Source organism: Aotus nancymaae, unplaced genomic scaffold (genome assembly GCF_030222135.1).
Source record: "Aotus nancymaae isolate 86718 unplaced genomic scaffold, 86718_ANA_hifiasm-v0.15.2.pri h1tg000059l, whole genome shotgun sequence".
Lineage (NCBI taxonomy): Eukaryota > Metazoa > Chordata > Mammalia > Primates > Aotidae > Aotus > Aotus nancymaae.
This window is the reverse complement of record NW_026988473.1, coordinates 13,697,070-13,723,090: the sequence shown is the minus strand read 5'-3', so window position 1 is coordinate 13,723,090 and position 26,021 is coordinate 13,697,070. Positions and strand designations below refer to the sequence as shown.

Here is a 26,021-nt window from a genome sequence, read left to right as displayed (position 1 = left end):
GGGCACATGTTCTCAGGGCCTCCTGAGGGCAGGGTCACGGGCCATGGTCATTCATATTTGGCTCAGAATAAATGTCTTCAAATATGTTACATACTATATAGTATGGGTTATAATTCTTTGTGTCAACAGTCATTTATATGTATATATATATATACTCTTTTTTTACTGTTGACAAAAAGATTCAAACTCTGTAAAATATTTATATATATATAGTTTTATTTGGGTCATGGTTTTGCAGGAGGTCCAAGAAGCATGGCTCCAGCATCTGCTTCTGTTGAGGGCTTCTGGCTGCTTCCACAATGGCCCAAAGGAAAGGGAGCCAGCAGGTGCAGATGTCAACATGGCAAGAGAAAGGAAGCAAGAGAGAGAGGGGGAGGAGGTGCCAAGCTCTTTTCAACAACCAGTTATCACAGAAACAGACTGAGAACTCACTCACGCTCATGGGAATGGCATCAAGCCATTCATGAGAAATCTGCCCCCATGACCCAAATGCCTCCCTTCAAGCCCCAGCTCCAACACTGGGAATCAAATTTCAACAGGAGACTTGATGGGGCCTAACAAATCATACCCAAATCATAGCACAGGTTCCTCCAGGAATATATGAAAGTACCATCATTCCATGCTGCACCAACAATGAGTATTATCAACTTTTATATTTTTGTCAAACTAGTAAAAATAATAAAAAAAGATGTATTTTAAAGCAATCTATTTTCCCTGACTATGAGTTGAGAATTTTTTCATATTTTATTGGCCACATATTTTCTTCTATGAATTACCTTTTCGTAAGCTTTGGTTGTTGACCTTTTCCTTATTGGTATATAGAATATACTATATAGTGTGGGTTGTAATTCCTCATTCTCCTTTGTTGATGTGGGCCCATCTTGGCTACACAACCCTCAGAGTCTCAGTCATGTTCTCCATATGGCCCTTGGTTTAGGCTGTTGGTCTTTCAGTGCCTGTGGTAGGGTATTCTCACCACTGCTGCCCTCCTGGAAGATCCCCTGACTCTCAACTTAGCCACCCTTCACTTCCCTGATAAGGGATAACAGGAATTCGTGGATATTTGCATGTCACATGGAAGTGCTATACATTTTATTTACTATTTTACTATATTTTGTATCTATATGTGTACCAATACTTCCCTTATTTCATTATTGTAATTTTTAATATGTTTTGATATTTGCTTCTTATCATTTGCCATTAAAAAGAAAGTTTGTGAAAGCAGAACTACCAGAAAAGCTGCGTAAGGAGCTTATAAAGTTTATCTCTAAGAAATAACAACGAAAAAAATCCTGTTTAAAATTATTGAAAATAATGATTAAAAGACTCTGGATACTGAGTAAAAGCATACGACAAATTTGAAAGTGTTTACCCCACCTTGGAAAGAACAGTGGGAGCCTCTGGCATTTTATACTGAGGTTGCTCAGCCCCTCACTCTCTAGCTCTTGGTGCAGAAGTTCTATTAGGGCAGAGCAGTAGGCTGTAAGGACAGTAAGCTCCACTGCTGTAGGGGGCTGACTTTATTTGGAGCAGATTAAGGAAAATTTCATGCCTGGGACATTGTCAAAAACAATAGTGAGCTCAGTGGCAAGCCGTCAGACAAGTGCAACATTTCAGTAGCCTGAACCTTGAGTCCTGTAGGGGCAAACAACAGCCTGGTAAACAAGCCAGGAATGTAACAGGAGGATCCAGAAAATGAGAAAGGCAAAGAGGGCCTTGATGAGATCCTGCTTATCTCTTGTGATCTGGAATACTGTGTTCATGTGAAGGCTGCAGGTATGGTCTTGAGAGACCAGAGGGAACCCTAAAAAGCTATTTGTCTCTAGCTGGACGTGAGACCTCACAGATGCAGAAAGTAAAAGCTAGGGCAGACTTATAAACTGTCTAAAACCATCTCAGTCACACACAGATCCACTGGCAAGGGACAAGAGCCTTACTGACTTGAGATGTTTAAATTCGTCCTCTGATCAATCATTGACTCACCACAAAGCTATAATGACTTAGAAATGACATATGTATCTTAACTTTTCACAATCTACTTCAGGCTTAAAATGTAAAGCAAGAATAAAAAGAAAGCTGGAAAAAACATCGGTAGTTGTACACTTTTGGAGAAACAGACTCCACAAAATTAGTTCAGGCAAGTCACTAAAGAAAAAAACAAATAAAAGTAAGAACAACCCTATCCTTACACACCCAAAATGTTCAACAAACTCCAAGTAAGAAATGCAGAGATTTACATCTATACACAATCTAGTCAAATCCTTGAAAGTCAAAGACAAAATCTCAAAAGCAGTAAGAAAAAACTTTAACTCATCATTTATAAGAGAACCACAATGAGATTAACAGCTGGCTCCAATGTAGGCTAGAAGGCAATGGTATTGCATATTCAAACTGCTGAAAAATAATTATCAATCAAAAATCCTATATCCAGAAAAACTATTCTTAAAAAAGAAGGCAAAATAAAGACATTTCCTATTACACAGAAATAATTTTATTGTTAATAGATCTGCTTTACAAGAAATATTAAAGGAAGCTTTTAAGGATCTGATATCAGATGGTAACACAAATCCACATGAAAAAATTTAAGAACATCAGTAAAAGTAATTGTAAAAGGACATTATAAAAGATAGATAGTATGAATATTTATATATTTCTTTTTTCTCTTAACTGACTTAAAAGACAACTAGATAATTAATAATTATAAAATTATATTGTTGGGTTTGTATAAAGATATAATATATTTTAAAATACTCACACAAAGAAAGGGAGAGGAAATGAGCCTATATTAGCAAAGGAAGATGACAGCAGATGAGAACTTGAATCCATAAGAAGAGATGAAGAATACAGGAATTGATAAACATATAGGTTCATATAGAGGACTCACTTTTGCTTTTTTCTCTTAGCTTCTTTAAAAGATATAAAATTGCATAAGACAATAGTTGTAACACTGTATTGTTGCATTTATAACATAAGTACTAATATGCATGACAATAATAGCACAAAGGAGGGAGGAGAGAGTGAAGATACATTGTAATAACGTTTCTGTATTTTCTGGAATTAAGTTAGTGTTAAGCTGAAGTAGATTGTGAAAAGTTAAGATACATATTATAATTCCTAGAGTAATGCCTCACTCCTTCCTCCACCAAAACATTAAAAAAGCAACAAAGGGATTAAATGGTCCACTAGAAAAATATATGTTTAACAAAAAAGAAGGCGATAAACAGGCAACAGGAAAAAAGGACATAAGACATATGGAAAACATAGCAAAATGTCAGACATAAACCCAACCGTATCAATACTAGCATTAAATATGAATGGAGTAAACACATCAGAGGCACAGATTGTTGGACTGTGGAAAAACAAGATCCAGTTATATGCTTTCTACCAGAGGCACATATTAGATTCAAAGACGCCTTCCTTCCCTCCTTCCCTCCTACCCTTCCTCTCTCCGTCTCTCCCTCCTTTCCTCCCTCCCTTCCTTTCTTACTCCCTGCCTTTCTTTCTTTCCTTCCCTCCCTCCCAACCTCCCTCTCTCCCTCCCTTCCTTCCTTCTTTCTTTCCTTTTTTCTTTCTTTTCTTTCACAGTCTGGCTGTGTCACCGAGGCTGGCGTGCAGTGGTGAAATCTAGGCCCACTACAATTTCCACCTCCTGGGTTTGAGCGATTCTTCTGCATTAGCCTCCCAAGTAGCTAGGACTACAGGCACCTGCCACCATGCCTGGTTAATTTTTGTATTTTTAGTAGAGACGGGGTTTCACCATGTTGGCCAGGCTGCTCTTGACCTCCTGACCTTAAGTCATCTGTCTATCTCGGCCTCCCAAAGTGCTGAGATTACAGGCATGAGTCACCATGCCCAGCCGTTTTTAGGGTTTTCTGGGTATACAGTTATATCACTGGTGAACAGTGACAATTTGACTTTCTTTTTACTGGTTTGGATGCCCTTTATTTCTTTCTGTTGTTTGATTGCTCTGGCTAGGACTTCCAGTACTGTGTTGAATAGAAGTAGTAAAAGTTGGCATCCTTGTCTTGTTCCACTTCTTAGGGAGAATGCTTTCAACTTTTCCTCCTTCAATACAATGTTGATTGTGGGTTTGTCATAGATGGTTTTTATTTATTTATTTTCGAGATGGAGTCTTGCTCTGTTGCCCAGACTGGAGTGCAATGGCGTGATCTCGGCTCACTGCAATCTCTGCCTCCCGAGTTTGAGCAATCTTCTGCCTCAGCCTCCTGAGTGGCTGGGATGACAGGCGCACACCACCACGCCAGGGTAATTTTTGTATTTTCAGTAGAGATGGGGTTTCACCATGTTGGCCAGGCTGGTCTCAAACTGCTGACCTCGTGATCTACCCGCTTCACTTGGCCCGGATGGCTTTTATTACCTTGAGGTATGTCCCTTCTATGCCAATTTTGGTGAGGGTTTTAATCATAAACTGATGCTGAATTTCGTCAAATGCTTTTTCTGCATCGATTGAGATGATCATATGTTTTTTGCTTTTAATTCTGTTTATGTGATGCATCACATTTATTGACTTGTGTATGTTAAACCATCCCTGCATTCTTGGTGTGAAACCCACTTGATCATGGTGAATTATCTTTTTGATATGCTGTTGGATTTGGTTAGCTTGTATTTTGTTGAGGATTTTTGCGTTTATTTACATGAGGGATATTGGTCTGTAGTTTTCTTTTTTTGTTATGCCCTTTCCTGGTTTTGGTATTAGGGTGATACTGGCTTCACTGGATGATTTAGGGAGGATTTCCTCTTTCTCTATCTTGTGGAATAGTGTCAATAGATTGGTACATGTTTTTTGAATATCTGATAGAATTCAGCTGTGACTCCATCTGGTCCTAAAGTATTTCAGTGGAAAGATCTGGAACTCAAGGACTGCTGTTCTTTTGTCTCATAGGTGATCCCTTGATGTGGTGATCTCCCCCTTCCCCTAGGGATGGAGCTTCCTGAGAGCTGGACCATAGTAATTTTTTATTGATCTTCTGTGTCTAGCCACTCAGTAGGCCTACCAGGCTCCTGGCTGGTGCTGAGGAATGTCTGCAAAGAGTCCTGTGATGTGATCCATCTTCAGGTCTGTCAGCCATGGATACCAGCACCTGCTCTGATGGAGGTGGCAGGGGAGTGAAGTAGACTCTGAGAATTCTTGGTTGTAGTTTGGTTTAGTGTGCTGGTTTTCTTGAATGCTGATTTTGCTAGTAGTGAAGTTGTCATGTGGAAACTCAGGACCTCTGGTCAGCCAGGACATTGCTGGCAGTGAATTAGCTGGTGTTTTCATTTTCCTTGGAGCAGGGTTAATCTGTCATGAGTTGCATTAATGGCTTGAGTTGGTTGACCTCCAGCATAGGAGGTGGCACTTTCAAGAGCACCAGCCGTGGCAATAAAAGGAGAATATGGGAGCTGCATTTTTTTTTTTGAGACAGAGTCTCGCTCTCTCACCCAGGCTGGAGTGCAGTGGCGTGATCTTGGCTCACTGCAACCTCTACCACCTGGGTTCAAGCAATTCTCCTGCCTCAGCCTCCTGAGTAGCTGGGATTACAGGAGCCTGCCATTGTGCTTGGCTAATTTTTGTGTTTTTCGTAGACACGGGTTTCACCATGTTGACCAGGCTGGTCTTGAACTTCTGACCTCATTATCCAGCTGCCTCAGCCTCCCAAAGTGCTGGGATTACAGGCATTAGCCACTGCACCCAGCCAGGAGCTACATTTTTAAAGCCCTTCTTTGTACCTGTCTTGGAGGATGAAGCTCCTGGAAGTGCTTATGTGCCCATATAAAACTGATACTTTTTTCTGTGGCCTAGATAGACTTGCATATACTTAGTGTTCTCTGCACGCAGAGCTAGGAGGTTTAGGAGGCAGAGTCCCTTGGGTAGAAGCTGTACAAGTTGCGGTGCTAGATGTGTGGACTAACTCCTTTTAAAAGGGATTAATAGAACTTTACTATCATTGGAGTGAACTGGGGGAGAAGGCTTGGGAAGTACCAATCGGTTTCTTAGACCGCTGGAGGGCTAACACCTTTTGACCTGTTAACTCTTTGATGTAAGATAGTTAGAAGCCAGGCTACTGTATAGGCACTGGAAGAGTGTGTGTCATAAACTCCTTCTAGGAAGAGATGGAGGTTGCATTTTTTAAGCCCCTTCTCTGCACTGCTCCGGATGAGTGAAGTCTCTGGAGGTACTTCCATGCTGGTCTAAAACTGCTGCTCTTCCTGTCATCTAGAGAGACTCATGGGTCTAACTACCCCCACTCCCAGAGCTGGTGAAGTAAGGGGCAAACCATAGGGAACCTTAGATTTAAGGTGCTATGTGTGAAGTCCACATTCTGCTATTCACAGGAAGATTCTGGGTGTTTGGGATTATTTTCTCAATTTTATGGCATAGTGCCTGGGTGGGGGTCTGCACCCAAATGTGCCTCAGCTTTTCCTGCCCATTTGATTTGGATGTATTATCAGTTGGCTAGTAAATAGGAGTCTCTCTACTGGTCTGTGACTTTCTCTTGGAGGGAATCAATTCATGAATAGAGGTTTATTTGGTGCATCCATGGGTGGAGGGAAAGTCAGGAGCTTCCTATTCTGCCATGTTGCTGATGTCACTCCAGCTAATGCACTTAAAAGCTTATAATAGGGTCTGCTCCATAGGAAATACTTAAGATATGTTAGTTATTTTTACTTTTATTCTGCATATTGTAAAGATAGGAAAAAACAATGAAGAAAGATAATGAAGGTGATTTCACTTACCAGGAAGTATGGAAATCTCCCATTTCTTACTTCTGGGTCCTATGAATCCTCTACCTAGCTATGAACCCTCCAAACACTATTCCTATTCCAATAATCTTAAATTTCTGTAGGTAACATCATGTGTGTTGCTTTGAAAAATACTCTGTCTCCCCCTTATTCCATAGAATTGCTGCTTGGGTCATAGAGTTTATATTGGAGCCTGAAGCAAAGTTAGGTTTTACATTGTTAAGTTCTTGGCAGGTACTCACTAAGCATCAGGGATGGGGTAAATAAATAGAAATATGTGACTTTGGGACAATTCTGAAGGTTAACTTATCCTCATCCTGAGATCCAGAGTTCTGGTTTATACTTTCTTACTTTTCGTGATAGCTGCTTCACTGTTATTGCCATACTTCATATGCTGTTTCTTTTTTATTTTTGAAAATCAGATGCCATTAGAATTATCTTCCTTTTGTAAATTATTTCACAGGTTACGCAATTTTGTAAATTCATGTATTTAGACCATTTATATTTAGTGTAATTATGGACTGGATTAATCTAAATAAATCATCCTCCTAATTATTTTCTCTTTTTGTATCTGATTTTTGTTCCCTTTTTTCTCTAATTTTGCTGAGAGTTCTTGAGGATTTCTCTCTCCCTCTTTTTTTTTGAGACAGAGTTTTGCTCTTGCTACCCAGGCTGCAGTGCAATGGGGCAACCTCAGCTCACCACAACCTCTGCCTCCTGGGTTCAAGCAATTCTCCTGCCTCAGCCTCCCAAGTAGCTGGGACTACAGGCATACGCCACCATGCCCAGCTAATTTTTTGTATTTTTAGTGGAGATGGGGTTTCACCATGTTGACCAGGATGGTCTTGATCTCTTGACCTCGTGATCCACCCACCTTGGCCTCCCAAAGTGCTGGGATTATAGGCATGAGCCACCACGCCTGGCCGCGGATTTCTCTCTTTAGCTTTAATGTCTAATAGTTTTACTAGAATATGTCTTGTGGTTGGTTGTTTTAGGTGAGTTTTTCCTGGTACAGTAGATCATTTCAATGTGTAGATGCAGATATTTTTTAAATTTCTGGAATATGTTTTGAATTGTAAATTTAAGTATTCATGCCATTTCATTATCTTAATTTTTTTTTCATGGATGTCAATTATATATATGTTAGACTTTCTTGGTCTTGGACATTTATACCTCGTTCTCTCTTCCTCTATGACATTTTTCACTTCCTTTTTAATTTTTTTGAGTTGGAGTCTCACTCTGTGGCCTAGGCTGGAGTGGAGTGGCACGATCTCGGCTCACTGCAACCTCTGCCTCCCTGGTTAAAGTGATTCTCCTGCCTCAGCCTTCTGAATAGCTGCAATTACAGGTGCCAGTCACCATGCCTGGCTAATTTTTGTATTTTTAGTAGAGATGGGGTTTCACCATGTTGGTCAGGCTGACCTTGTGTCTTAAACTCCTGACCTTGTGATCCGCCCACCTCCGCCTCCCAAAGTGCTGGGATTACAGGCATGAGCCACCACGCCTGGCCTCACTTCTTTTAAATCTTATTTTAAAAGCCTGAATAGCCAAAGCAATCCTATGCTAAAAGAGCAAAACTAACTTCAAACTATATTATAAGGCTATAGTAATCAAAACAGTATTATTCTGGTACAAAAACAGATGTACAGACCAGAGGAACACAACGGAGAACCCAGAAATAATGTTTGCACACCTACAACCATTTGATCTTTGACAAAGTCAACAAAAATAAGCAATGGGGAAAGGACTCTCTATTTAATAAATGTGCTGGGCTAACTGGCTAACCATACGCAGAAGAATGAAACAGGATTCCTATGTTTCACCATATACAAAAATTAACTCAAGATGAATTAAAGACTTAAATGCAAGATCTAAAACTATAAGTATTTAGAAGATAGTCTAGGAAATACCATTCTGGACATAGGCCCTGGCAGAGATTTCATGTTGAAAATGCCAAAAGCAATTGCAACAAAAACAAAAATTGATAAATGGGACTTAATTAAAGAGCATTCTGCATAACTAAGAAACTATCAGCAGAGTAAATGGACAACCTGTAGAATGAGAGTAAATATTTGCTAACTATGCATCTGACAAAGTTGTAATATTCAAAATCTATAAGCAAATTAAACAATTCAACAAGCCTAAAAGAACCAATTAAAAAGTGGGCAAAGGACATGAATAGAGACTTCTCAAAAGAAGACATGCAAGCAGCCAACAAACATATGAAAGATGCTCAACACCATGAATCATCAGAGAAATGCAAATCAAAAGCACAATGAGATATTATCTCACACCATTGAGAATGGCTACTATGAAAAAGTAAACAAATAGCAGGTGTTGGCAAGGCTGCAGTGAAAAGGGACCACTCGTACAGTCTTGGTGGGAATGTATATTAGTTCAACCACTGTGGAAAGCAGTTTGGAAATTTCTCAAGTAACTAAAAATTGAACTACCATTTGACTCAGCAATTCCATTACCAGGTACATACCCAAAGGAAAATAAGTTGTTCTACCAAAAAGACACATGCACTCATATGTTCATTGCAGCACTATTCACAACAGCAAAAACATGGAATCAACCTAGGTGTCCATCAATGGTGGAGTGGATAAAGAAAATGTGGTGCATATACACCGTGGAATATCATGCAGCGATAATATTCATGTCCTTTGCAGCAACATGGATGCAGCTGGAATCTATTAAACTAAGTGAATTACTGCATGACCAGAAAATCAAATACTGCATATTCTCACTTACAAGTGGGAGCTAAACATTGGATACACATGGACATAAAGATGGGAACAATAGATACTGGGGTTACTAGATGGGAGAGAGAGAAAGGGGAACAATGGCTGAAAAACTACCTATTGGATACCATGATCACTACCCGGGTGACAGGATTATTTATGCCCTAAACCTCAGCATCATGCAATATGCCTGTGTAAGAAACCTGCACATGTATCTCCCGAATCTAAAATAAAAGTTGAAATAAAAAAAATTTCACTTTATTTCCTTTGGTTGATTTTCTGCTTTACTTTTATAATCTTTATTATATTTTAATTTGAATATTCTCCCTTTGGTGATTTAACCTTTATTATTGATATAATTTTTCTTTTTGTTCTATATTTTCCTGAATGGAGTCAACTCTCATTTCATCTCTTTGTGATTTTAAAAATCCATTTCTGTTCTTAAGTTTTGTATTTCTCCATCAAAATTTTATTTTTATATACAAATTTTTGTTTGAGGATATTTAATTCAGTTTTGAGTAACGTGTTGCAGATTTCTTCAGCTTTGTGTTTGCATTTTAAAAAAGAACTTAAATCATTTTATTAGCTGAGGGCTTTTATTCACATTTTCATGTTTTTTTCACAAGACTTTTGTTTGGATATAGTTTTCCACCCTTTTTTCCTGTGGGCATGGCTTTGATTTTATTTATTTATTTATTTACTTTGCAAGAGTGAATAGCTCCTCCTCCTCTAGTGTCATGTCCACACTGTGGGCAGAAAGAAGAAGGACGGGAGAAGAGTCAAGGATGAAGAGCAAAGTTCTGACTAAGCAAACCAATTAAGTCTGAACGTTTTAGAAAATTTCCAGATGCTCTATCCAGTGACCTTTGCTTACATTTCATTGGCCAGACTTGGATCACATTGCCACATCTAGCTTCAAGGGAGTCTGGAAAGGTGACTATTTTCCTCTGGGCAGGATTAGAGAGGAGTAAAGTCAGTAAAGGCATTAGTATTTGCCGTAAAAGAGGAGGAATAAATGTTTTTATCAGACACTCCCTTGTTCATGAAAGAAATATTAGTAATTATTTTTGGTGCTACTGATTTGATTTCTCGTTTATTGCCTTTTTGCTATAAAATGTGGTGCAAAGACCCACACATTAAACTGGGTAATGTCCAACTGCATAATTTTAAAATCCAAATGAATATTTATGGAACATCCACTATGTATCAAACATCCTGTTAGATAATCATTTAACATAGGTTATTTCATTTCCCATCTAACAATCCTGAAGGTCTGCATTATTGTGGCCGTTTAACAGATGAGAAAGGTGAGACTAAAAGCTGCTAACTAAATTTTCTAGAGTTACCAAGCTACTAAGTGGTGGAAACAAAATCTGACATGGTTTTTTCTTCTCCCTTCAGTGTCATATTTCCGTGGTTAACTCAGGAAACTCTCCTAATGTCTCTAGCTTCCTTCTCTCAGAGTATAACTACCAGAGAGGGTTGGGACTTCTTAAATATCTCTCAATGAATTAATTGAAACACATTTTGGAACTTTTCCTAACTCACAGTTTATTGGCAAAGTTTCATGCTAGAGACAAGAAATTCCACCGGGAAATTTGGTCCCCTGATTATAGCTTGTGGCTCGATTTATTTCAAATCGTTCAAAGCATCTCAATGTTGAAAAACAATCATTGGTCTTCTAGTGAGTGGGTGGGTTTTCTAAACTCAAAAACAGAATTTAAAAATCATTATTTAGTACTTCCTGTATTTTAGTTTTTTTTTTTTTTTTTCTGTTTCTCAATAGTTGATACAAAGATTGGCCAGGGGATTGATTTCCTGAATCTTTCCTTTTGTAATTTATCCATGTCAACATAGGCTGTTCATTTTATGAAAGATCACAGGACCCAGGGAATTTTGTTGTGTGGAAGCAAGATTTACTTGTTAATTGGTAATAATCATAAAATTAAGATCACTAGAAAGGAATCCCGGTGTTATGGAAACACCACCATTTGTACCTCAGCAACTTGATCAGTAAATAATGAGCTGTGTGACTTTGAAAGGTCAATTAAATTATCTGGCCCTTTGTTGCATCATCTGAAAACTAAGGATATTGAGTTAATGGCTTACAAATTTATTCACCTCTAAAATTTATTTGATTTCACCTGGTGCCTCAGCTGAGATGAAGTGGTTTAATCTACCGGGTGCCTTCAATGCAGATACAGAAGCTGCGTGGGGGATTCTCGTTCTGAAGAGGGGCCTCCTGTGTTCCAGGTCACACTCCTTCAGTCCCCTCAGCCCTGGACACCCCCCTGAATGATAAGCACTTGCAACGGAGGAAGAAAATTTTCCTCAGCCTAAAGAGAAGACGACTCCCATTCTACTTTTTGTTCTAAGGCTGAATATTACCCAAGGAAGGTATGTAAGCTCTAACCAGAAAGAGTTCTCAGGTTCACCGAGCATGAGTTAGAGGCACCACATCTCTGTGTGATCTAGGGTAAGTCTCTTTCCCTCTCTTAGGCTCAGTTTCTGACTCTGTAGAAAGGAGAGGGCTGGACAGAATGTGTCTTAAAGTTCTTACTGGCATTCACTTTCTGGAATTCCATGCAGTGCAACTTGGGGGTCCAAAGCAGGTGGTGGGAAGGAGACCTTGTGATGGGGCTTTGAGCTCATAGCAGTGGGTCTTCCAGGCTTTCTTTCACTTACTGTTCTGTCTCCGTCTGATTTCTCTCATTGGGGCTTCACGTTAGAGGATAAAATTCTACTTAGTTACTATTTAGATGATAATTTTCCTACCTAGGCTCTTACATGTAATCCATGACCCCAGGGTGAGAGGTTTATTTGGGAAATGCTGGAAGAAAGAGGAGGTAATTTGTTATCAAATAACTGTCTTTCTCTTGGGGAAGGTGGAAAGAGAAAGCAGAAAGAAATATAAATAAATGCCAGAAAATCTGAGCTAAGAAAAGCTACTATTTATTGAAAGCTTTCTATTTGCTGGGGAACGCTGTGAAGTGCTTTATATATTTTATCTCACATCTAATTCTTCCAACAACTATGCAAATATAAATCGCTACTCTATTTAAAAAACCTGTTAATAAGAACACATGATAGGTGGGCAGTAGAGTTAGGAGCTGGCTCCCAATTTCAACACTCACCCTCTTAACCACTGCTTTAGACCAATTCCTGAGAAGAGAGAAAGACAGCTTAGCCAGGGGTCCTTGCTTTGTTTTCCCTGTCTCCTTCACTAAAAGGCAGGTCACTCGCCCTTTTGGATTCATCACCTCTGTCCTCTCACTATGACTTCATTAAGTCATCTGACATAATTATATTAAATTCCCCTAATTGATTTTTTCTTTCTTTTCTTGAGATGGACTCTCGCTCCATCACCACAGTGGTGCGATCTGGGCTCACTGCAACCTCCACCTCCCAGGTTCAAGTGATTCTCCTGCCTCAGCCTCCCAAGTAGCTGGGACTACGGACGTGTGCCACCACGCCTGGCTGATTTTCTTGTATTTTTAGTAGAGACGGGGTTTCACTGTGTTAGCCATGTTAGACATATAACAATCATAATAGTTTACATTCTTTGAGGGCTTGCTATGAGATGAGTACTGTGTGCCTTCTTGCATTTAGCAGAAGAATGACTTAAACTGATTTCTAGAGTTGGGAGCAGAGATAAATGAATCAGTGTTGAAGTAACCAGAAGCTCTGTAGACAACAGACATTGTGGAGTAGGTGGCGCTTGGAGAGGGAGGCAAAAAGAGGTGACACATTGGGTAACGTGAAAAGTAGAAAATGGCATCTGAGGTGGGGATCAGCTTGTATTTATAAGAAGGTGAGGAGACCTCTGAATAGAACTGAGATTGTGTGAAGTTTAGCGCCCTGTACAGAGGGATCGAAGGGGGCCGTGGAAGTCCTGCAGAGGTTTCTAAAAGTCAGGTGGAAGAATTTAGGATGGATTGCCAGCCAACAGGGAGATAATGGCAATTTCTGAATGACTTGGAACCAAGGGAAGATGAAGAATTTCTAACTTGAGTATGCAGAGTAGACTGGGGATGAAGACTGGGGAGGTCTGGGGACAGAGGGAGCATGTAAGAGTCGGCGGTCATCATCCTCGCATGAGTTTATGTCCTGCTTGAAGATGGCAGCTACAGGAAGACAGAGGAGGAAACTGGTGAAATCAACAGGACACAAAGATCGTGTAAATATGGCGGGTGGAGGAGGCAGGAATTAGATGTGACTCCATGGTTTCAAGCCCGTAGGAGGGGCAAGTGATGGTGCTGCTATAAGGCCCAGTGTGAGAGGAATTTCTTCAGCTCACCTGTGCTGGGAGAGAATGACAGATTCCACAGCTCTGTCTCACCAGCCGCAGTGCTACCTCCCATCCAAATCCCTGCCCTGGGGTAAAGTAGGAGAGGGCAATCCCTGAGTCTCACACTGTGCTGAGGATCCCACATGGTTTCTTGATCTTGGATGATCCAGAAACGGTGGAAATGGAACATTCCCTATAACGTGGAGTTTCCTATGATGCTCCTGCTATTCACAGGGAGGGATTAGTAAATGAATTTGGCCAAGTTTTGTATTGACCCTGGGTCTTGATGCCATTTCTCCAAGGCCCTGGGGTGGCTAACCCCTTTCTCCTCTAGCTGTAGTGTGGTGGTTCTCCCCTACCCTTATTTAGATAGGCTCAGTTTCAGCCATGGCTCAAACACTCACAAGCTGTGTTTCTTTGGGCAAGTTACTAAACTTCTCTGAGCCTCATTTCTCTCATCTATCAATTAGCTACCTCAAAGAGGTGCAGGAAGAATTAAATGAGGGGATGGGCCAGGTGCGGTGGCTCATGCCTGTAATCCCAGCACTCTGGGAGGCTTAGGCGGGCGGATCATGAGGTTAGGAGTTCAAGACCAGCCTGAGCAATATGCTGAAACCCCATCTTTACTGAAAATACAAAAAAAAAAAAAAAAAAAAAAAAAATTAGCTGGGTGTGGTGGTGTGCGCTTGTAGTCCCAGCTACTCTACTTGGGAGGCTGAGGCAGGAGAATCACTTGAACCCAGGAGACAGGGGTTGCAGTGAGCCAATATTGTGCCACTACACTCCAGCCTGGGTGACAAAATGAGACTCAGTCTTACAAAAAAAATTAGAGGATGACTGTAAGATGCTTTCTACAGTCTAGCACACAGTAGACTCTGAATAAACGGCAGCAGCATCTAGAGTTGTGATTGTCAGGATGACAATGACAATGAAGATGGTGAACATCAGGTAACCACAATATTCACCATCTTCATCGTCATCCTAACAACCGCATGATGGCAAACATCAGGTAACAAGGTGCTCTACTTCCTCCAGGCCACCAGATGTGACTCCATGGTTTCAAGCCCATGGGAGGGGCAAGTGATGGTGCTGCTATAAGGCCCAGTGTGAGAGGAATTTCTTCAGCTCACCTGTGCTGGGAGAGAATGACAGATTCCACAGCTCTGTCTCACCAGCCGCAGTGCTACCTCCCATCCAAATTCCTGCCCTGGGGTAAAGTAGGAGAGGGCAATCCCTGAGTCTCACACTGTGCTGAGGATCCCACATGGTTTCTTGATCTTGGATGATCCAGAAACGGTGGAAATGGAACACCCCCAATAACGTGGAGTTTCCTATGATGTGCTTCCTTTGCAGCCTTCGTGGGCTGTTTTTGATGCCTCCCTTATTTCCATTCCTCTGCACCAGTAAGAGGGCCCCATCTTGTTTCTCTCTCCGATTCAGTTGTTTTCTTGGGTATCTTTTTTTTTTTTTTTTACACCTATTAATACTCTACTTCACCTCCAGTTTTAGCCAACCACCTTACTGAGCATCTCTCAGCAGAGTTTTAACTTGTGTTTCTCTCCAAATTTTCTCTATGAGAGAAACTGGGGAGGAGAAGGTATTAAATCCATTTTCAAATGGAAGCACAAGTGGAAGAAGGAAAAGTTGAATAAGAGATACTTCAAAATAATTTTATTTTATTTTTTTGAGATGGAGTTTTGCTCTTCTCACCCAGGCTGGAGTGCAGTGGTGAGATCTCGGCTCACTGCTACCTCTGCCTCCAGGGTTCAAGTGATTTTCCTGCCTCAGCCTCCTGAGTAGCTGGGATTACAGGCACTCGCCACCACACCCAGCTAATTTTTGTATTGTTAGTAGAGATGGAGTTTCACCATGTTGGCCGGGTTGGTCTCAAACTCCTGACCTCAGTTGATCAACCTTGGCCTCCCAAAGTGCTGAGATTACAGGCATGAGCCACTTCGCCTGGCCCAAGATACTGCAAAATAATTTTAAAAGCAGAGAAAATGTTGAAGGTTTTCTCTCCTTCACTTCATAATTGTACTGTTTAATTATATAAAGTTACAAGGCTCCTTGTGACTGGATGTCAAGAAAAAAAAAAAACAAGCCTCTTGAGGCTAGAGCCGTGTTTCACTCTCCTATGTCCTGAGTTGCCTAGGCATGTGGTAGTTGCTTAGCAAAACCTCTGGTTCAGAGAGCTGTATTAAAAGAAATCCTCCACCTTCTGCTGGCAAAAATGTTTGCTCATGGCAAGCAAACTGGAAGACAGAAACAAGGAAACTGGTGATGTCCTTATGTTATATTCAAACTAGTGTTTCACAGGGAGCTATACTCCAAATAACTTCTGGATGTTCACGTAGCTCTCAGCTGTCAACATTTTCTCAAAATGGTTGTAAAAATTCATGTAGCTAAAGGACTGGGCAAAAACCGGAGGATCTGAAAGAATTCAGAAACTTAGGTAGTTCATGTAAGGAAAATATCAAAGGGATTCTTTAAAATGGAGACGTTTCGATTAGATTGGCATTTCTGGGGAATAAATAAATAGAGGAAACAAAAGAGTCAGGAGCAGACGGTCCCTATACAATCTCTAACACAAAGGCGTGACCAGAGAACTTGGAGAATAAGGTAAATGTTAGTAATTAATATAAATGGTTTTCATGCTGAAAGTGGTGATTTTTTTTTTTTTTAGTGGGGTATACTTGAAGTAATGCATGAGTTGGAATAACATGACCTGGGAGGCTTGGCTAATTTATAACCTCTGTTTTTTTTGATTGTTGTATGGGGATCATAGAGTTTTTGTGGGGTTGCTACACCAGTGTCTTGCATAGGGTAGGCTATTGAGCACCAAATGAATGAACATTGACTATATAAATAAATAAACGAGTCAGAAAATACGCATGAAAGGGTTTTATTAACAGGCGAGTGCTAAATAAATGTGAAGGATTAGTGTTATGATTGCGTGTGCTTTGTCACAGGCTCTTCTCTGAGATCTGTATTCTCCAAGTGGAATCCATGGCCCGTACAAGTAATGTGACTGAGTTGATTTTCACCGGCCTTTTCCAGGATCCAGCGGTGCAGAGAGTGTGCTTTGTGGTGTTTCTCCTCGTGTACTTGGCCACGGTAGTGGGCAATGGCCTCATCATTCTGACGGTCAACATCAGCAAGAGTCTGCATTCCCCCATGTACTTCTTCCTTAGCTACCTGTCCTTGGTGGAGATCAGTTACTCCTCTACTGTCACCCCTAAATTCATCACAGACTTACTTGCCAAGATTAAAACCACCTCCCTGGAAGGCTGTCTGGCTCAGATATTCTTCTTCCACTTCTTTGGGGTTGCTGAGATCCTTTTGCTTGTGATGATGGCCTATGATCGCTATGTGGCCATCTGCAAGCCTCTTCATTATATGAACATTATGAATCGTCAACTGTGTCACCTTCTGGTGGCTGGTTCCTGGCTGGGGGGCTTTTGTCATTCCATAATTCAGATTCTCGTCGTCATCCAATTGCCCTTCTGTGGTCCCAACGTGATTGACCACTATTTCTGTGACCTCCAGCCTTTATTCAAGCTTGCCTGCACCGACACCTTCATGGAGGGGGTTATTGTGTTGGCCAACAGTGGGTTAGTCTCTGTCTTCTCCTTCCTCATCTTGGTGTCCTCTTATATCGTCATCCTGGTCAACTTGAGGAACCATTCTGCAGAGGGGAGGCACAAAGCCCTCTCCACCTGTGCTTCTCACATCACGGTGGTCATCTTGTTTTTTGGACCTGCCATCTTCCTCTACATGCGACCCTCTTCCACTTTCACTGAAGATAAACTTGTGGCTGTATTCTACACGGTCATCACCCCCATGCTGAACCCCATCATTTACACGCTCAGGAATGCAGAGGTGAAAATCGCTATAAGGAGATTGTGGCGCAAAAAGGAGAACCAGGGAGGGAGTGAAAAAAGAGCTTAGGGATGAAAAACTGATACAAAATGTATGTCTGATTACTCTCTGTTCTTGAAATGGATTTTGATTTTAGTGGGACCTTCAAGAATGGCAGAAACAAATATAAAGCTTTAATGGCACTGCTGCTGTGATTCTCCTTAGTAACCAAAGACACTTGGTATCCTGGTGTAACGTTCGAAGCACAGAGGTCAGATAATCTGGCTGAATCTTAAGAGAACTTGATTGGTTTCATGATATCCAACACTATCGTGGGCTTGGGTAATATGAAGCCTCAAACCAAGTGCAAATGCAAAGGAGAATATGTTGACAAATGTTTTGTAGATTAAATCACCTCTTCCTTTTACCTCCTCCCTTCCTCACCTCTTTTCTTTCTCCCTTTTGCTCTTCCTCCTCCCTCATTCCCTTCCTTCTTTTCTTCCTTCATTCTTTCTCCCCTCTCATGATAACAGACTTATTTCATTAAAAAAGGAAAGCAACTGGAGGAATTACCAGGCCACGTTTAGGAAGGAGGGTACCAACATGATCTACAGTGTGGACAAGTATGTATTTGAAAATTATATCCAGGGACTTTTTTCTATTCTTCTGGTTGGCTCTTGGTATCTTGTGCCATAGACCATCTGGTCATGAGCCCCAGAAAAGTCCCTGGAGCAATTTTAGTTCTTTTGACATATTTTCACAAGAGATAGTCCTTAAATCTCTCTGGTCTTTCTCACGATGTCCAACAGTCATAAACAAAATAATATCAAAATGACATAGATTCTACCTATCAATATGGAGCGATCAAGTCAAACATTTTCACAAAAACACTGTTAGTCTTATCCAGATGTGACAATACATAATGTTAGAAAATGCTTATTAGGCCTAACTTAAAGAATGAAGGGGAAGGTGATACTGTCCAAACATGCTTCTACTCCAGACCTCTGTCCCTTTTCTAAGTGATCATGCAAGGCCATTTCTTTTTTTTTTTTTTTTGAGACGGAGTTTCGCTCTTGTTACCCAGGCTGGAGTGCAATGGCATGATCTTGGCTCACCGCAACCTCCGCCTCCTGGGTTCAGGCAATTCTCCTGCCTCAGCCTCCTGAGTAGCCGGGATTACAGGCACGCGCCACCATGCCCAGCTAATTTTTTGTATTTTTAGTAGAGACGGGGTTTCACCATGTTGACTGGGATGGTCTCGATCTCTTGACCTCGTGATCCACCCGCCTTGGCCTCCCAAAGTGCTGGGATTACAGGCGTGAGCCACCGCGCCCGGCCCAAGGCCATTTCTTTTAATGCCTATTAGTATTTCTTGGTGAAGGGAGATGAGATAATCTGTGTCTGCACTTTTGTTTAACTTGTCTGCGTCTCCACCTTACCCCATTGTTTCGTATAATTGTACATAATTTATAGAACATTATAAAGTTGGCCCCTGTTGGCTTTGAAATTGCACTACTGGCATTGCATTTGCATGGCGTCCTCTACTTTTTCTTGAGAATCAGGTGAAATAATTCAGGCAGCTTCCCTAGCATGGGGATGGAGTATCATGGGTGCGCAATAGATCTTAGGGCCCTTTTCCTCTCTATTGTAGGTGCTGGTTGAACACGTAGGTAAATAGTGGTTTTAAAGGTACCAGCAAACTTTGCTCCCTTCCCTTAGTGTTCCCATTAACTCTATCCATAGATGACCATCATGAATCCCTGAGAAAATGCTGCTGCTTCTGCTGGGAATGACTTTACCTCCCTTTTTAGTATGACAAAATCCTACACATTCTTCAAGACCTAGGGTTAAGTCATCTTCCCTGTAAGGCCTTCTCTGACTTTCCTCTTCTTTGGGTTGAATTTGTGTCTCCTTTCCACCCTCATTTTTACCTATTCATATCATTGACCTATCACTTCATTTCTAATTATTTGATGTGTTTCTCTCTCAACAGACTGTCAGCTCTCAAGGGCAGGACTGTCTACTGTCCCTTCTTTGCAGCGCTACATATCATGCACATAGTTGATACTTCTTCTTTTTTTTTTTTAAAGATGGGGTTTCACCATATTGGTCACACTGGTCTTGAACTCCTGACCTCAGGTGATCCACCTGCCTCAGCCTCCCAAAGAGCTGGGATTACGGGTGTGAGCCACTATGCCCAGCTCATAGTTGATACTTCATAGGTGCGTGTGGAATAAACAACGCTTTAAGCTGATGCACAGTTCTTGCTATAGCAATTCTCATAGATTCCTTTTGAACACTTTCATGGCGAGGAGCACATCTTCAGAATAATCTCTCTTTTTTTTTTCTTTTCTTTTTGGAGATGGAATCTCACTCTGTCACTCAGACTGGAGTGCAGTGGCGCTATCTTGGCTCACTGCAAACTCTGCCTCCTGGGATCAAGTGATTTGAGCTTCCCTCTTTGTTCAAACTCAGGCTCAGGCTCTGACAATTGTTTGGTTGTTCCAATTACCTGTGAGCCACAACCCAAGATTCAAAGTAATTAACTTCCCTGAACAACTGTTTTGCATAAATATAATGACTAACAATGATAGGAACTTTATAAGATTATTCTGGCTGGGCGCGATGGCTCACGCCTGTAATCCCAGCACTTTGCAAACCTGAGGTGGGCAGATCACTTGAGTTTGAGACCAGCCTGGCCAAAATGGAGAAGCCCCATCTCTACCAAAATCTCAAAAATTAGCTGGGCATGGTGGCGTGTACCTGTAATCCCAGCTACTCAGGATGCTGAGGTAGGAGAATCGCTTGAACCCGGGAGGCAGAGGTTGCAGTGAGCTGATATCGAGTCACTGCGCTCCAGCCTGGGTGACAGAGCGAGACTCTGTTTCAAAAAAAAAAAAAGTAAAAGAAAAAGAAAAAAAAGATTATTCTGAATATTAACTCAGAAAATATACTTGCAAAGCTTTTAGAAAAGAGCATGGTCATCAATAAATATTAGTCATTATTTTTATCATTAGTACTGGTTATTAATTTTATTTTGCATGACGACTGCATCCCTGCCCACACAACGATCATTCTGTCCGGTAGAGCTACTCAGAACAGGCCTTGATTCCACCCCAAAAGCATTCAAAGACAGTTCAATAGACACTCTCTCTTGCATGCTGCATTGCTTCTCTGAACATAAACATTCTCTGTTAGACTGTTTACCTGGCGCATCATAGGTACTCACTTAATATTTGTTAAATAGATGTTGACTGTAAAATAGCTTTCCTATAATCTTTTATGCTAAATGCTTTTATATCTTGTTAATGTATATTTTAAAGCATTTGCTCCAGAACTAAACACAGTGAAGGCCCCCTTCCTTTCTCTTGATGTCTTGCTTGTATTAAAGCAGGCTGGGACTTTAGGATGCAGGTTGTGATAGGAGTCCCTTACTCATGGACAGGTTTGGTTTCCTCTCTGAAGAGCTATGAATAGAACACCATTAATGAACTCTGAATGGTTGGATACTTCATAGGCAGATAGTATCTCCTCTAACTGAATGGTCAAAATTCTTTGAGATTATGTCACCTACTCTCAACCCTCAAGAGAATTGAGTCTTAGGTCTGTTGACAGCTGATGACTCACTTTGTTCTGGCCTTGCTGAAAGAAGCACAGAAGTTAAAGGAAAATATTTTTTCATTGTTTTAAGAGACAGAGAATTTGTAAAATTTTAAAAATGCCTTCTCACTTAACAGAAGTAGTAATAGTCTAATCATACCACTTAGCACTAGAGAGGATGTAGTTAAATCTTGGTTGTTGATTTTATCAAAATATTAAAAAATGTATTTTTAAGAGAACTAATATAATATGCTTTCTTTAAAGAAAAATTAGAGGAGTGCTGTAAACCACTCAGACATATAATTTTGTATCCTTTGTCTTATTAATTATTTGTATCTATTTAGGTATAGGTTTGACTGCATATAACAGGGAAAAAATCAACTTTTAATGAGATAGAATTAGAAAAGTTTGGAGGTAGAAAGAAAGTCCAGCCCTGATGGAGTTACCTGTGCAGGTCAATATGGCAGTGCTTCTGAGCATTAAGGCATAGGGAAAAAATATGATAGTGTCTATTGAGCACTTGAAATATGGCTAGTGAGGCCCAGGAAGTGAATTTTAAATTTATTCACTTTTAATAAGTTAAATTTCAATATCCACCTGTGGACGACACTGGACAACACAGCTCTAGCATTGCATTTCTATTCCAGGGGACAGGAAAAGAGAAAGGAGGAGGAAAAACTGATCACTTTCCCTTTTAGGAGATTTCCCAAAGGTGCCATATAGCGTTTTTTCTTTCAGCTTACTTGATAACAATCAGTAGCATGGCCAAACTTGATTATAAAAGAGGCATGGAACTATACCTTTTTTTTTTTTTTGAGGTAGAGTTTCAATCTGTCACCCTGGCTGGAGTACAGTGGTGCCATCTGGGCTCACTGCAACCTCCACCTGCTGGGTTCAAGTGATTCTCGTGCCTCAGCCTCCTGAGTAGCTGGGACCACAAACGTGTGCCACCATGCCTGGCTAATTTTTATATTTCTAGTAGAGACAAGGTTTCACTATGTTGGCCAGGCTGGTCTCAAACTCCTGACCTCAAGTGATCCACATGCCTCAGCCTCCCAAAGTGCTGGGATTATGGGCGTGAGCTACCATGCCCGGCCAATCATAATCTTTTATAGTGTGTGGAGTTGTGTTCAGTGAAAACTCAGGGTTCTGTTCTGTTCTGTTTCTTTGTTGATTCTGTTCTTTGCTATTCAAGGTATATTTTTAGTTCTTTAAAATTATATTTAAAAAAAATTTCACATAGGAAATAAGAGGTAATGGAGAAAATGGGGATATATTTTATAGCAGAGAATCAAAGTGTGTCAAATCATATATATGGACATATGTCCATATAAATACATTCGTATAAATATGATTTGATATACTTTAGCAGAGATGGGGTTTCACCATGTTGGCCAGGCTGGTCTCGAACTCCTGACCTCAGGTGATCCACCTGCCTCAGCCTCCCAAAGTGCTAGGATTACAGATGTGAGCCACCATGCCTAGCCCATATATATATTTTAAACTTACTTCTCATGGATCATATGTGGTGAAAAATTCCCAGTGGGCACTTTCATCTAGAGAATATTGTTTTGAATCAAATGATATTGTTAGCTTAAGGTATGTATTGTGATCTATATTCTTTTGTGTAATCTGGTGAGTGTTTAGATGTATAAGAGGTTCTCAGTAGGTGTCCGTTCCAGCAAAGTAGCTTAGAGAGAAACTCTTTTCTTTTTTTTTTTTTTAAATTTAATTTTATTGTTTTTTCATTCTTCTAAACAAAAATGGGATACATGTACAGAATGTGCAGGCTTGTTACTGGGTATACGTGTGCCGTGGTGGTTTGCTGCTCCTGTTGACCATGTGCAGGCTTGTTACTGGGTATACGTGTGCCATGGTGGTTTGCTGCTCCTGTTGACCATGTGCAGGCTTGTTACTGGGTGTACGTGTGCCATGGTGGTTTGCTGCTCCTGTTGACCATGTGCAGGCTTGTTACTGGGTATACGTGTGCCATGGTGGTTTGCTGCTCCTGTTGACCTGTCCTCCAAGTTCCCTCTCCCCACCCCCCAACCCGCAACAGGCCCTAATGTGTGGTGTCCTCCTCCCTGTGTCCATGTTGAGAGAAACCCTTACTCTTGCTGCCGTATGCTTTGCTGCTGACTGCCAATCTGCGACCCTTGATTAAGAGTCAGAAAGATTGATACTGAGTCCCAGAATTCACTAATTTCTGTGTGACCTTGGGCAAATAACCATTTCTCTTCAATTTCATTTTCTAATAATAAAATTAAATACATTAAAATTGGCTGGGTGTGGTGGCTCACGCCTATAATCGCAGCACTTTGGGGAGCCGAGGCAGGAGGATTGCTAAGGGGTTTGAGACCAGCCTGGACAACAGGATGAAACCCCATTTCTACAAACAGTATGAAAAACTGTCCAGGCATGGTAGTGCATGCCTATAGTCTCAGCTATCTGGGAGGCTGAAGTGGATCATCTGAGCCACAGAGTTGAGGCTGCAGTGACCCATGATCACACCATTACACTCCAGCCTGGGTGACGCTGTCTCTCTCTCTGCGTGTACACGCACACATATATGCACACACACACACACGCACGCATGTTAGATTGCTAATATTTAATGCTGAATGAGTACATAGTGGCTTAATGAGTGAGTAATAAGCGTATTATAGAGTGGTTTACACTCTCTAAAGTGCTAGACATGACATGAATTTGGGTTGCGATCATTGTTTCATTGCAGGGCACTCACTGCTTGGCATCCAACACACCTGCATTGAATCCATGGCCAGTACAAATCACGTGACTGAGTCAATGATCACCAGCCTTTTCCAGGATCCAGCAGTGCAGAGAGTGTGCTCTGCGGTGTTTCTCCTCGTGTACCGCCCACAGTGGTGGGCAACGGCCTCGTCGTTCTGACAGTCAGTATCATCAAGAGTCTGCATTATCCCGTGTACTTCTTCCTGGCTACCTGTCCTTGGTGGAGATCAGGTACTTCACTGTTGTCCCTGAATTCATCACGGACTTACTTGCCAAGATCAAAGCCATCTCTCTGGAGGGCTGTCTGGCTCAGATATTCTTCTACTTCTTTGGGGTCCCCTGGATCTTCCTGCATACACTGATGACCAATGATCAATATATGGCCAACTGCAAATTTTATTACTGCACAACCATCATGAGCTACCTGTCTGTCACCTTCTGGTGGCTGGTTCCTGGCTGAGGGGCATAATTCATTCCATGGTTCAGATCCTTGTCTCTGTCCAATTGCCCTTCTGTGGTCCCAACTTGACTGACCACTCATTCTGGGACCTCCAGGTCTTAGTCGAGCTTGCCTGCACTGACACCTTTGTGGAGGGGGTTTTTGTGTTGGCCAACAGTGAATTAATTAGTTGCTGTCTTCTTCCTCATCTTGGTGTCCTCATATTATCATCAACCTAGTCAACTTGAGGAACCATTCCGCAGAGGGGAGGTGCAAAGCCCTCTCCACCTGTGCCTCTCATTTGGTATTTTGGACTTGCCATCTTCCTCTACATGTGACTCTTCTCTGCCTTTACTAAAGATAAACTCATGTCTGTATTTTACATGGTCATTACTCCCATACTGAACCCCATCATCTACACTCTCAGGAAGGCAGAGATGAAAATCACCATGAGGAGATTGTTGGGCAGGAAAGTGAAATCAGGGATATAATAAAAATAAAAGAATTTGCTCAAAGTAGTAGCAAAAATATTAAAAAATAGTAAAAAAAAAAGTTACAAAATATAATCTCAAACCCTTTTAGAAAGCCTAAAAATTTTTTCATAGTTTCAGTAGAAGTTTCAGCTAAGAGCAGCCTAAATCCCCTTTACATGTAGTTAATAAGTAAAGCAAATAGCTAAAGTATATAAAGAAGTTTACCTAACTAACTTGTTTACTCATGTGGTCTTAAAACTAACCTTTAAACCAAATAGCCCTCTCAAGAAGTTAACCAAAAATATTACCAACTAATAGTGTTTATCAAAACCTAACGTTTAATCTTTCTCTACAAATGTATTAACTTAAAGCCTCTGTTATTAACCTGATACCAAATAAATTTAAAAAAACAAGCTAGTAAGCGCCATGTAGCTGCAATCTCTCTTTATAAAAACTCACGACCCCTCAACTCACTCATTCACTATATTTTGTATGTAAGTGCATTTACTCATCCTTTGTGCAGATGGGGTCTGTGAGACAGACCCCACCAAATGACAACATGAAAAAAAAAATAGCACAAAGAGAGAGACCATATATGCAGTCTGATTTTAGTCAACTATGAAGGAATAGAGCAAAAGTTAGACTATTTTATTTTATTTTTTGTATTTCAGATGAGTAGCTTATACTCCAGGGTATCAATCAGAACCCGCTTATAGTTGTCAGTATTTTGGAAAATGTTGAAAACTTTCTTTCTCTTCTTCAGTAGTCCATAATGCAAAGTGCATAGACTGTAAGGAGGAATCATCTAGGTTGGAACCCCGTACCCTGTCATCTGTTAGCTGTGTGACCTTAGATTTATTCAGTTTACCTGTTGTTGACAGCCTGCTGTGGGATGTGGAAAGATTATGGCCCTTGGAGACCAAAGTTCATGTTTTACTTCATCCCTTCTTACCAGTGTGATCCTGGGGGAGTTCCAGGAAGGCTTATTTGGTATCCCCCACCCCATTAACCTGATTCTAATGCCTGAAATGCCATGGTAGGTGCTTTAGTTCATGAGAAATAGTGGCATTGTTAGAGTGCACATGTCTCTGGGAGGTGAAATAAAAGCTATGATTAACCCCTGA

The 26,021-nt window shown here is 40.9% G+C and overlaps 1 protein-coding gene and 1 pseudogene across 1 annotated transcript; both read left to right on the top strand.

Moving 5' to 3' along the window:
- Window positions 1–11,861: 11,861 nt before the first annotated feature.
- LOC105717420 (olfactory receptor 4B1-like) lies at window positions 11,862–24,915 on the top strand (annotated as a pseudogene).
- LOC105717419 (olfactory receptor 4B1) lies at window positions 16,783–17,724 on the top strand. Its single transcript, XM_012452635.2, has one exon. It carries the CDS (start codon window positions 16,783–16,785, stop codon window positions 17,722–17,724), a length of 942 nt encoding a protein of 313 aa, XP_012308058.2.
- Window positions 24,916–26,021: the final 1,106 nt, after the last annotated feature.